We start from the raw sequence: 14,237 nt of genomic DNA, 5'->3' as shown, positions 1-14,237 counted from the left end.
TACAACCTTTTCCAGGAGGTAATTGTTAATATGGCCGCCAATCGGGTCACCCTTGAAGTCAAAGTTAATGTCCATGTACTTTCCAAAGCGACTTGAGTTATCGTTCCTGTTTGTCTTGGCATTTCCAAAGGCCTCAAGAATCACGTTGGACTTGATGAGCACATCCTTTACCCTGAAGTGGACATAAAAATTGATTGCAATAACTCTATGAATTAATACCATTATATGAATTACTTTAACTATATTACATGTAATAACTATGATTCTATGTATTTCTTTTACTCTGTGAATTACTATGATTATGTAAATTACTTTTACTCTATGAGGTAACATGATTCTATAAATTAATAAAGTTCTATACATTTCTATGATTTTATGTATTTCTATGATTGCATTAATATCTATGATTTTATATAATAAAATCTTTGATTCTATCATTTACTATGATAATATTAATTACTATGATTAATGAATTACTTTCATGTAAAAAATATCTTTAGTTCTCTTAATTACTATTAATCTATACATTTCTATGATTCTATAATTTACTGTGATTCAATGTATAATATTCCTATGTTTATATGAATAAGTATGATTCTATAAATACCAAAGATAACTGAACAGATAAGACATTTGCATTCACAAACTGCATTTTGCTATTGGCCAAAGTTTAGTAGTAAATACAAAAATGTCTGCACATTTTAGTTTTGGGAAATAACTATGCACATTGCTTTGATATGTTCAAATGCAATTGTTTAATATAAAAGCGAATTCTGTGCAAAGGATTGATTGTTTTGGAAAATTCCTTGATTAGACATTTACACCAGGGTGTAGATCTAGCACAAGCAAACTGTCGCAGACAATTAAAGTCACTGATTTTGATGATTTTGCTGACATAAATGCTAACAATTTCTATGAAGGCTATGAAGATCAATATGGACGTGGTAGCTTTTGCCTTTGAAAAGGGAAGTTATGTTCTAGCAGTTTGCGTGGGCACAGGGCCATGCAAACCGGGCCCATGTAAAACACTATACCCCCTCACCCTGATTTTTTTACAATATTATGCGAACTTCGGATATTACCAATGGGGAAAAAAAACTAAGATTGAATCCATGGGTGTGATTTTTACGCAGACATGCAGTTCTGTAGAGGCATCACACCCATGTATTATTATTAAAAGATATTCATGTTTTTTGTTTAGACTGAGGCAGGAGGGGGAGTAAAATAGGGACATGCCCTGCTGTTCCATCTTTCCATGCATAATTACTTACTTATTGTATACTAAAGAATGTCTATTTACATGTAAATAGAATCTACAACCAAGGGGCCATATTCAAACACAATGAACTGCAATAAAATATAAAAACCTTTAGTTGACAGTGATTGTCAGTACAAAAACATTCTGATAACAATCTCCTGATAAAACTGAGACTAAATAAATAGAGACACAAGAATGAAACATTTTAATGGTTATTTACATCCACACAACAGTTTATATACACTTCGGTCATTTTCTTAACTTATCTGAACACAAGATTAACACATTCCTTTTAAATGTAGAAAGGTTATTTTTAATCAGAATATGCAATCAGTTGGTTTTTGTTTTTAATTTAATTTAAATACAGGTTAGCTTTATACAATATTTGTTATTTCTTACAAATGAAACAAAATAAGGTATCAACATTTTAACTTCCTTTCTATCAGCCTTCATGAAAAATAGCTTACAGCACTTCAAGTTTTAATAAGGCAAAAGTGAAATTTACAAAAAAGTATTTTACATAAGAAAAACATAAATACTTCTCAAGTTTGTTTGCTTATTTTACACCTTAATTTCAATTACATGCCTGGCTAGCTCAAACATGCATCTTATAGCCGAAGCCTCTAGTGGCATATGTTTATATACATGATTGCACTCATTTAGCAAACTGGAAGTGACTCACGGGGTAAAGATGTGATATGTTAAATGATAACTTCTAAATTTCCAGGCACAACAAAAAAAAGTCAAATTTTGCCATGACATTTTGAAAACACTATATTTTTCTTCACAAATAATAATGATAAGATTTGTCTTACAAATAATCTCTCGACCTTACAGGCTAAAATACTGTGATAATCACATTCCTAAAACTAAAATAAACTTTTCAAAAAGTATGTACCAAACAAAAAAGACTCAATCCGCAGATTTTCAACTAAATGCTCTTATGTAACATGTTAAGCCTGTAGTCGTTTCTGGACAGGAAGTAAATGCCCGTATTTGACCTTCAACATAAAAATGTAGACCTAGGGATACAGGCCTTGGAGATGACATGCTATGTCCTCATGGTGATCATTTTTGACTTGATGTGTGACCTTGATTTATGAGCAAGAAACACATATATTGTGGGCAATACATATCATCTACATGTTGATTTAATCGAGGCATATTGTTTAAAATTGCATGAAAAATGATTACATAACAATAACAATAGCAGCTGAATCCTGCCCATAAGTGACCAATAACTTTTAAGTGTGACATCATCCATTTGGATAGGGGCAAAGGTCTTCCACACGACATACAGTAATCATAAGGTAAACATTTGTGTAGATTTATTTTGAATGACAAATTTTCTTAGAGTCCAGAGATTTATGTACATGTACTGGTAAGTGCCAACTTGACCTTTAAGTTTACCTTTAAGGAAACAAGTCTTGCTCAAAAACACGCCACATGATGCACATATATGTCAGGTTAATACAGATGAACCTATGAGTCAGGTTAACACAATTTAAGTCCAGACAAGCTCTATAATGGCCGTTTTGGCCTTCAAACTGTAAGTGTGAGCAGAAGGACACAGGTTGTGTTCACACACACTTTCTCCACATGGTAATAATTGATATTGAGTTATTATAGAAAAAGCTTATAAAAGATACAGTCCATGCATTAAGCTGTATTATCCCTATATTTTACCTTTGACCGCTCAGTGTAACCTTGACCTTATAGCAGCACAAACATACACAGCACTACTATTTCAATGTCAATTCCCAATGTGGACTAGACAATAAGATTAAGCTTTTTAAATTCAAGCTCCTCCCGGATTGTGAAGTAAAAATTAATGAAAAAGTAAAAAAAAATTGGGGGGAAAGTTCTTCTATAAAACTAAATTGGGATGTTTTGTTAGGTTCTTAGTAAATTGATGTTTGGCCATTCATATCAATTTTAATTTCTTCAGCTTAATTAACATATGTTTTGTATTACAAATATATAATACATGTATGATTACTGATAAATAAAAAAAAGACATATACACTTCAACACCGTTATTTTGAACACCGATAATCCGAAGTCACCGTTATTTCGAAGTATTTTTCAGGTACCAATTCTGGTTCTTCTTTATTTAGTGTAAAATTTCATTGTTAAACTGAACTTTGTTAAACCAAAGAAATCCTTAATTCGAAGAGATTCTGTCGGTCCCAACACTATAATTCGCACCTCATTATCAATCTTTAATCTGAAGTCAAAACTGCAAAACACTGAGCGTAATTTCACGCCTATGTCGTCTGCGCTTGGCGCGTCAAAAGCCGATAATTACACATTTGTCGTCTGCACGTATCATGTTAATTTTTATAATGTCGTCAAAAGCCGATAATTACTATTTATATAGTTTTGCATTATTTAGTAACAAACAAACATGTCACGCTAGGTCTGAGTAAATGTGGTCAAATCAAATGCATCAAATATATACTCTACCTTTTTAACAAAAAACATTACAAAATGACTGATACCAACAAGTCAACCACGTTACTATTTTCTCAACTAAATGTCGAGCAATCTGGAGAATGGTCCGGTACCCAACCCGGGAGGATATCCGGATCGGCAGCTGATAAAAAGGGGGTCAAGTAGCCTCACAACAAGAGGCCCATGAGGGCCTGAATCGCTCTACTGGCTGGAATCAATAGGGCTCAAGTCCTTGATAGTATGAACAATCTGAGTAAGTTTTAAACAAACAGACCCAAAATGGGGAGGGCCTGAATCGCTCTACTGGCTGTAATCAATAGGGCTCAAGCCCTTGATAGTATGAACAATCTGAGTAATTTTTAAACAAACAGACCCAAAATGGGAAATTCATCGCATAAACAAGAAGAAATTTAAACTTCAAATGGCTCCTTTCAACCAAAAAGTTGGACAAATTTTCTTCACTCTCAATAGGGTTCTGGCCCTTGATATAAAACATCCGTTGAAGTTTCAAAAGGATAGAACTTTATATGTAAACAAACAAGAAATGTGTTTGTCGGATACACTTTTGCGTCGCTTTGATTTTTTTTTTCCTTTGACCTTGAAGGATGACCTTGACCTTTGACCACTCAAAATGTGCAGCTCCATGAAATATACATGCATGCCAAATATGAAGTTGTTATCTTCAATATTGCAAAAGTTATGGCAAAATGTTAAAGATTTTCATTTTTTTCTTAAATTCAAGGGGAGATAATTCTGGACTTATAACTCCGATATTGCTCATTTTCAATAGGGTTTGACTCATCATTCAGATAAAGACACTGTGCAAGTGGGGAAATGATTGGATGAAAACTGTGGACTTTATTGCGTAAACAAGCCTTATTTCACAATTTTCTCAAATTAAAGGGGAGATAATTCTGGACTTTTTACTCTGATGTAACCAATTTTCAATAGGGTTCAAGTCCTCATTAATATCAACACAATGAACAAGTTTGAAAAGAATCGGATGAAAAATGTGGACTTTATCGGATAGACAAGAGAAAGTCTAACACACACACAAACACGCACACACACACACACACAGACAGACAGGCAGACAGACACCATGCCATCTCATAAGCTCTTCTGGCCTATGGCCAGTAGAGCTAAAAATGAAAAGAAGAAAAACTAGAGCTTTGTCACAGACGTGACGAATACCCCCACATGCCGCATTGACACATAATATTTTGCATGTCGTTTGCACAAAAAACAGCAGACACCATGCTCAATTTTTAAAACGCACTAAGTGACCCCTTGACCTAGTTTTTGACCCAGAAAGGCCCATGTTCTAACTTGGCCTTAAGATCATCTCCATAAAACTTCTGACCAAGTTTGGTGAAGATCGGATGAAAACTACTTGAATTAGAGAGCGGACACCATGCTGAATGTTGAAAAACGCTTTAAGTGACCCCGTGACCTAGTTTTGGGCCCGGAATGGCCCATGTTCAAACTTGTCCCTATAGAGATCATTAAGATAAAACTTGTGACCAAGTTTGGTGAGGATTGGATGAAAACTACTTGAATTAGAGAGCGGACAACATGGTGAGGTTTAAAACGCACTAAGATACCCAGTGACTTAGTTTTTGACCCGGCATGACCCATATTCAATCTTGACCTAGACATCATCTAGATACAACTTATGACCAAGTTTGGTGAAGATTGGATGAAAACTACTTGAATTAGAGAGCAGACAACATTGTGATGTTTAAAACGCACTAAGTGACCCCGTTACCTTGTTTTTGACCCGGCATGACCCATATTCACACTTGCCCTAGACATTATCAAGATACAACTTCTGACCAATTTTGGTGAAGATTGGATAGAAACTACTTGAATTAGAGAGCAGACAACATGGTGAGGTTTAAAACACACTAAGTGACCCCGTGACCTAGTTTTTGACCCGGCAGGCCCAGGTTCGCACTTGAACTACGCATCATCTAGCTACAACTTCTGACCAAGTGTGGTGAAGATCAGATTTAAACTAGTAGACTTGAAATAGAAAGCGGACACCATGCTCAATGTGTAAAACCTACTAAGTTACCCTGTGACATAGTTTTTGATCTGGCATGGCCCATGTTCGAACTTGGCCTTCAGATCATCTAGATAAAACTTCTGACCAAGTTTGGTGAAGATCGGATGAAAACTACTTGAATAAGAGAGAGGACACCACGCTGAATGTTAAAAAACGCACTAAGTACCCCGTGACCTCGTTTTTGACCCGGCAAGGCCCATGTTCGAACTTGGCCTTAAGATCATCTAGATACAACTTCTGACCAAGTTTGGTGAAGATCGGATGAAAACTACTTGAGTTAGAGAGTGGACAACATGCTGAATGTTTAAAACGCACCAAGTGACCCCATGACCTAGTTTTTGACACAGCAAGGCCCATGTTCCAACTTGGCCAAGACATCATGTAGATACAACTTCTGACCAAGTTTGGTGAAGATCAGATGAAAACTACTTGAATTAGAGAGCGGACACTTAATACGGACCGACAGACAGACCGACAGACCGACCGACAGACAGACAAGTTCACTCCTATATACCCCCCTAAACTTTGTTTGTAGGGGAATAATAAAAAAATATAGTCATTTTAACTTCGTTTTTTGATGGATAAAGTTATGAGATTAAATAAAATAATAAAATAATGGATTTCTTTAAATCCTACTTAAAGAGTTTATTATATATAGATGAAAGAATGGGAAAAGGTCAGATAGAATTTCTTCAGAAGTGGTGATAACCAAACCATTAGATCCTGTATTAAATGGAAACAGGACATTATTATGTTGATTGAACTCGAGAAAATAAATATATAACTTCCTTTAATTTGTACACTATAAACAAATGATCAAGCAAGATTTCATTTTTCTTGATCCTTGAGATTTCCTGGTTTAAAAAAAAAGCACTATAACTCAAGAGCATTTTCTTTGAATACATCCAACGTTAAAGCAATTGGTATTCACATGCACTTTCAAAGGCATGATTATCACAAGAATTAAGTGATGTCACATTAACAGTTACAAGTCACTCTGTCTGGGACAACAAAATAAAAGTCTCCTTTTTTGCTAATAAATAAGTGTGAAAATTACTAAATAAAATGTAAAATTATAAGAAATGTTATATACTATATTACTATATATTTGGTGGTCAGTTCTCAAGAAAGTTAAATTTTAGGGCACTTGTCCAACAGTTACTCTTCAAGTGAATTTAATGTCCAGCCCTGTGTACATAGAAACCTCAGCCATAAAACTTGAATTATAAATCAACACGATAGTGTGGCATAAAATTGTAATTAATGTAAAAGTGGGTAAAGATCAATAGCAGCAGTCTATTAGAGAAACTCTGTACAATCCATTTCGAAAGATGGTGTAGGCGTTTCATAAAATTGATAACTAAATACCTCAACATAGCGCAAGTAATTTACACCAGCCATCAGACAAACCTATTTTAATAAAAATGTAATTTATCAGAAAACAGATACATTCTCAACAGGAAAGCACATTTTTAAGGCTTGAGTAATAAATATAGGTCAATTTAAAAAGACTGATTACTCAATGGGAAAACTTCTATTTAAAGGGGCTATTTCACGTTTTGGTACATTGATAAAATTAAAAAAAATGTTTCAGATTCGCCAATTTTTGTTGTAGTATTTGTGAGGAAACAGTAAAACTGAACATTTACCATGCTCTAAAATATATACAACATATGCATCTTTTGACAATTTTAAAACCTGACAATTATAAAGCGTTGAAAACGTGATGAAAACTGTGACCTCTTTCATCTACACAAGGTTTTACTAGGATTGGCCCAGTGACCTAATTTTTGACCCCAGATGACCCATATACGTTCCAAAATCAGATATTATCAAGTAAAACATTCTGACCACACTTCATTAAGATCAGATGAAAACTATGACCTTTATTGTCTACACAAGGTTTTTCTATGATTTGACCTAGTGACCTAGCTTTTGACCTCAGATGACCCAAATACAATCCCAACCCAGATTTCACAAAGATAAACATTCTGGCCAAATATAATAAAGTTTGGATGAAAATTGTGACCTCTACCAGGGTTCGACATTAACTTTTTTTACAGCAAGACCGTCGGACCAGCTCCTCTTAAAATGTACTAGCCCGAACCTGATGTCTACTAGACTACAAATGACATAGCAAATGAACACAATTGTGTTATGTAACTGTTTAATCAGGATTTATCAGTAAATAATCAGTGAACACCAGATTTTTTTTGATGCATAGAGTAAAACAATAAAATAAAACATTTTTTGGCTTTTCTCCGTCAAATTCAATCCATGGGAACTGACTCGATTTTCCATCTAGGATAAAATTGACGTTTTCGTGTTTCTTCATATTTACGTTTCGTGTCAGTTTAAGCGTCGGATTCTTTTTCTTTTTTATTAACTGTTGGACGAAAATCCGAACTTGAACAAAGCCATTCTTTAAATTACATTCTCTTGTCTGCTACGCAAAAATGTTTACATTGACGATACCGATTTTCGATAGAAGTCGTAAAATAATGCTCTACAGTTTTACGACACTGCAGAAAATCATTAATATATATAACAACTTGACCAATGGAAACAAGTAATTTCTGCAGGAAGCTCTCCTTTGCGTCTAAAAATAGCGATGAATCATGAGAATGCTCCGCATTTATTTAAATACACTAGTTTTGTATTAATGTAAATAACGGATACGAGAGTAATTTTACACATTAAAAATAAATGTTTTCACAGCAGTTAGTTATAGTTATATAAATCAGTATAGATTTTTTTATGTACGACCAGTCGGACAAGCTAGCCCGCAGTTTTACTAGCCCGACCACCAATCTTACTAGACAATGTCTGTCGGACGTGCCTTAGTGTCGAACCCTGTCTACTGTCTACAAAAGTTGTTTTTTTAATTTGACATAGTGACCTAGTTTTTGACCCTAGATGACCCAAATTCAATCCCAACACAGATTTTAACAAGACAAACATTCTGACAATATTTAATTAAGATCTGATGAAAACTGTGACCTCTATTGTCTACACAAGGGTTTTCTATGATCTGATCTAGTGACCTAGTTTCTGACCCCAGATGACCCAAATACAATCCCAATCCAGATTTTATCAAGATAAACATTCTGACCAAATTTCATAAAGATTGGATGAAAACTGTTACCTCTACTGTCTACACAATGTTTTTCTATTATTTGACCTAGTGACCTAGTTTTTAATCCCAGATGACCCAAATACAATCCCAACCCAGATTTCATCAAGATAAACATTCTGACCAAATTTCATAAAGATTGGATGAAAACTGTGACCTCTAATGTCTACACAAGGTTTTTCTAATATTTGACCTCTTGACCTAGTTTTTGACCCCAGGTGACCCAAATACAATTCCAACCCAGATTTCATCAAGATAAACATTCTGATCAAATTTTATAAAGTTTGAATGAAAACTGTGACCTCTATTGTCTACACAAGGTTTTTCTATGATTTGACCTAGTGACCTAGCTTTTGACCACAGATGACCCAAATACAATCCCAACCCAGATTTCACAAAGATTAACATTCTGGCCAAATATAACTAAGTTTGGATGAAAACTGTGACCTCTACTGTCTACAAAAGTTTTTTTTTTTAATTTGACATATGGACCTAGTTTTTGACCCTAGATGACCCAAATTCAATCCCAACACAGATTTTAACAAGACAAACATTCTGACAATATTTAATTAAGATCTGATGAAAACTGTGACCTCTATTGTCTACACAAGGTTTTTCTTTTATTTGACCTAGTGACCTTGTTTTTAACCCCAGATGACCCAAATACAATCCCAACCCAGATTTCATCAAGATAAACATTCTGACCAAATTTCATACAGATTGGATGAAAACTGCGACCTCTATTGTCTACACAAGGTTTTTCTATTATTTGACCTAGTGACCTAGTTTTTGACCTAGTGACCTTGTTTTTGACCCCAGATGACCCAAACACAATCTGAACCCAGATTTCATCAAGATAAACATTCTGACCAAATTTCATAAAGATTGGATGAAAACTGTGACCTTTACTTTCTACACAAACAAATTGTTGACGGACGCACGCACACAAGCACAAACACACACACGCACAATGGACGCCGGACATCACACGGTCACATAAGCTCACCATGTCACTTCGTGACAGGCGAGCTAAAAAAAAACAAATTCTTTTTTTAGAAGTGTCCAGTTTATTTTATATCTAAATTACATCTAACAAAAAATATAACTATAATTTACATGATTTTGTTCTAATAATTAGAATTATTATAGAGTTTGATTAGATTATTTTTTTCCACAAATCAGTGAACTTTTCACAACAAAAAATTCCCAATACTGTAATAACATTTTACATTAAGGCCTGCTAGTAAAACATTTGTAGTTAAACATTTAGCAAAGCTTAAATCAAACAGGCATACAATTATTCAATTATATTCAGATTAATTGTTAATTTTTAAAATGAAATGCAAACAAGTGTGTTTAATAACAAGAGCACCGCATAAAAGGTGCCAACGCTCGGCTGCAGATGCAGTTTTGAATAAATGATAGATTGTCAGATTTTTTTTCAGAGGTCACAGTGACCTTGACATTTGACCTAGTGACCCAAAAATGGGTGTGGCGTGTAGAACTCATCAAGGTGCATCAACATATGAAGTTTCAAAGTTGTAGGTTGAAGCACTTTGATTTTAGAGCCAATGTTAAGGTTTAATCCTGGAGGACGGCAGACAGCAGACGCCGGACGACGAGCTGGCTATGACAAAACCTCTGGTTTTCTCCGAAAACAGCCGAGCTAAAAATTGAGTAATGTAAGACAATAAATTATCTGAAAATGTGCCACAGAATTCCAAGGTAGCCTACACGGCCATATCTAATTATCTTCTATACAAATGTTTGGACCATGTTATCTATACTTCCTTCCAACCTAATTAGCTTTCCAGGATGTCAAAGGTATGAGCCGGAGAATTTCACGTAATCTCTTCTTTTTTGCTGTCATTAACAATTTGTTTACAAAACATGAGAGATTCTATCCTTTATCAATACTGTTTAGTTCACTACCTATTTTACAAGCCTGTTAAATGAAATGCCACACTATCAGGATTTCAACGTATAGTTATTGCTGTAATTTAAATTGCTGTTCAATACAAAGCTAAGTCTTCATGAAAACTACCCCACACAAAAATTCTACACAAAACCTCAATACAAACTCAAGCTTTTGTGCGGAAAACGGTTTTTTTATAGTAAATAACAGTGACCTTGTACAGAATTTTTTTGGCCCGATGTTATAAAAAAATTCCCTATCGGGAAAAAAAACGCTAATGACATCAGTTTTGTTTAAAAAGCGTTGTCTAATACGGTCTCGTACGGGTTTAAGACTATACCTCGATTTGGATAATGTCGGCATTATTCGTGGGCTTGATATTCTCTGTGTTGTTCAGGCGCTTATTATATTGGGGATGAAACTCGATGAAAGCGTTTTGTGATTTGGCTGAATGGAAAACAACGGTGTTGTAAAATTCGAAATATTACGTGAAAACATTTCTAAGATAAAGCCTGGCCTAATGAAAACTGTTTGTTTTTTTAAGCAAGCGTAATTAAATACACAAACATTGTCAACAAGTAAAAGTCCTCCCATTCAAACTCCTTCCATTGTTAATGATAGTAATTTAATAACAAGTGACTCTTTTGTATCGTCATCGTTGATTTCCAAAAGCAAAATGCTGATTGATATTCAATATGTTGAAAGCAATAGTTCTTCAGAAGATGATGAAGCACCTCCTAATTAAGGGCCATGACAACTACGGAAATAAGTTTGTGACTTTAGACTTTGTGTGAGCTGATTATGTGGAAAACTGTTGATCATGATGGTGTTTGTGGTGTTTGTGATTAAAGATGTTGAACTCTTTCATGTAGTTTTAAATCCCAATTTATTTTCCCAATTTCTTGAAAATGCGGATAAAATTCCCAATTTCAAAGCCATGGGCTATCTTCCCAAAAGACTGAAAAAAAAACTATTGTAACGATCGTACCTCTTTAAGAAATATTATAGTAAATTCAACTATTGTTTGCTAGTTTGAATACAACCATGCAAGAAAATTGCAAAAACAACAAACCTTTCGACTTCCTGCCGTCCTCCAATGTTTGTCACCGCGGTGATATATCTCATGATGATTTTGGATGCTTCTGTTTTGCCAGAACCACTCTCACCTTTAAAAGAAAAACGGGAAATAATTTTCAGCAGTTAACAAAAATTAAATTAATTAAAGTTTAACAAAAGATGATTTTGTTCTAATATGTTTCCATAGTATTAAGATTTTAAGAAAAACAATTTCACGATCAGGTGGGCATACATGTTATAAACAATAGTTTAATGAGTATGTAGTAAACACGACAGTATTAGCTAAGTAATTAACTGGAAATCTAAATCTAAAGTATCAGCAAATTAAAGCAATGTTTAAGTGTTGCAAGCATTTCATTGGTCGGGCTGATTTAAGACTGTGATCAAGAACATTGGTAAACGACTCTAACATGCTTGTCAATCAGTTTAATATCTGATTAACACCATTAAAACATTTCGTGACTTTATAATTGATATTACATAGCAAGATTAACATCTGTGTATTTAAGCTAAATAGGCTAAAAAAAACACTCTTGAGTACATTTTCTTGAAAGAACCAGTAGTTTAAGTCTGCAAGGGAAATGAAAAACATATAATGATTCTAAAATGATGGTCAGCATATCCATAAGGCCACCACAACATGTATTTAGATTTTGATATTCTCTTTTTTTTCAGCAATAGTTTTTCAAGACTGCTTTGCACATCATTTCAAGAAAAGCGTTATTTGATGGTTTAATCTTAGTTTGTAGAATTTGTAAAACATAACTGTTGTAAATAGAAAATGTGATCATGTTATGTGGCCCCCAACGAAATATTGAAATAGTGAATTGCTTTATGGTTCCTGGGTCATTAGTCATCCTGAAATATGGTAAAGAATTCGATTTTTCATAAGAATCCGACTTGCCGCTAGAAGGTCTCACTTTCTGGAGAAATTTATCATAACTATATACTATCATAAAAATTGATATGCAATATGTCCTGCTTCATGAAGAAATGGGTTACACGCCATATACAGCCAGCGTAGGTCCAGACAAGCCTGAGAATATGCCTACTCTTTTCAGAAGTTATCATGTCTGCCACTGAGACTACAAAACCTTCCATGTCTTTATAGTGGACTAGTGCAGGCTTCTCTGGAGCTACGCTGGCCACACATGGCATAATACCTATTTTCGCATGATGCAACTCAAACAGCAGTCATACCTGAGATAACTATGCACGTGTCCTTTGCCTTCCGCTTCATGGTTTTGTATGCGCTATCAGCCAGCGCGAATATATGTGGTGGGCGCTCATATATTTCCCTCCCCTTGTACTGGTCCACATAACTCTGGTTGTATATGTCCATTGTCTTGTATGGGTTGACAGACACAACCACCTCCCCGATGTACGAGTAGATCTTGTTCTTCTCATATCTGTTAACAATGGAGATGTTTAGAAAGTGAAATAAACATAAATGGATTTTGCAAGTATGGTGAATATATATGTGTCGTGTTCTGAGAAAACTGGGCATAATGCATGTGCGTTAAGTGTCTACCCAGATAAGCCTGTGCAGTCTGCACAGGCTAATCAGGGACGCCACTTTCCGCTTTTATGACTTCGTTTCAATGAAGTCTTTTTTTAGCAAAAATCAAATGTGAGCGGAAATTGACTGCACAGGCTAATCTGCGACGACACTTTACACACATGCATAATGCCAAGTTTTCTCAGAACGCGACTCATAGAGAGAATTACAGGTAACTGCCCTATCATGAAACCTTTTTTCCGTATATCATACCTCTACATCCCCCTTTTTAAAGAAAAATAAATATGTAATAGCTACAACACCGCTTTTTTTTTAAGAGAATTTGGCTTAAGAAAATTTAGCAAATTTAATCTGGCTACATTTTTTTTGTTTCCTTGTAAAACAGCATACAAAATAAACAAATATAATTGTTTGGTTTATTTCTTACATTTTGCTTAATTAATTTACTAAATGTCTTTTGAGTGTATTTAACACAAGAGCTGTCAAAGGACAGCGCGCTTGACTATTCGAGTGCTTGACAGTATAACGTAATCCATCATGGGGAAATTGTTCATATTCAATAATTTATTAGACGATTTTTCAAAAATAAAAAAGGAAAATAAAAATAATTATTTTGGGGGGGGGGGGGGGGGGGTAGGCGGGGTGAGAGGGGGGTATAATGTTGGGTGTGGTAATTTATTAGAATAAACAAAAGCTGTCACCATAGGATGACTTATGCCCCCTATAATCGCTTGATAGAAGTTATGAGCTTTTTTCAAAACCTAAACACAGATTTCGAAACCTAAACGCGGACCCTGAGTTCAAGGTCAAGGT

At 34.7% G+C, this 14,237-nt stretch overlaps 1 protein-coding gene across 1 annotated transcript in view; it reads right to left on the bottom strand.

Annotated features, from left to right (window-relative positions):
* The window catches only part of LOC127856167 (unconventional myosin-Id-like), a 73,318-nt gene that overhangs the window by 43,851 nt on the left and 15,230 nt on the right, over positions 1-14,237 (bottom strand). Inside the window, exons 2-4 of the mRNA XM_052392219.1 lie at positions 13,106-13,314; positions 11,901-11,994; positions 7-172 (exon numbers count right to left, since the gene is read on the bottom strand). Coding sequence (XP_052248179.1) covers positions 7-172; positions 11,901-11,994; positions 13,106-13,314 — 469 coding nt within the window. The remainder of the gene's footprint in view (positions 1-6; positions 173-11,900; positions 11,995-13,105; positions 13,315-14,237) is intronic.

The sequence above is a fragment of the Dreissena polymorpha genome, chromosome 13 (genome assembly GCF_020536995.1).
Source record: "Dreissena polymorpha isolate Duluth1 chromosome 13, UMN_Dpol_1.0, whole genome shotgun sequence".
NCBI classification, from domain to species: domain Eukaryota; kingdom Metazoa; phylum Mollusca; class Bivalvia; order Myida; family Dreissenidae; genus Dreissena; species Dreissena polymorpha.
The sequence above is the reverse complement of the archived record's forward strand: the minus strand, read 5'-3'. Positions and strand labels throughout refer to the sequence as shown.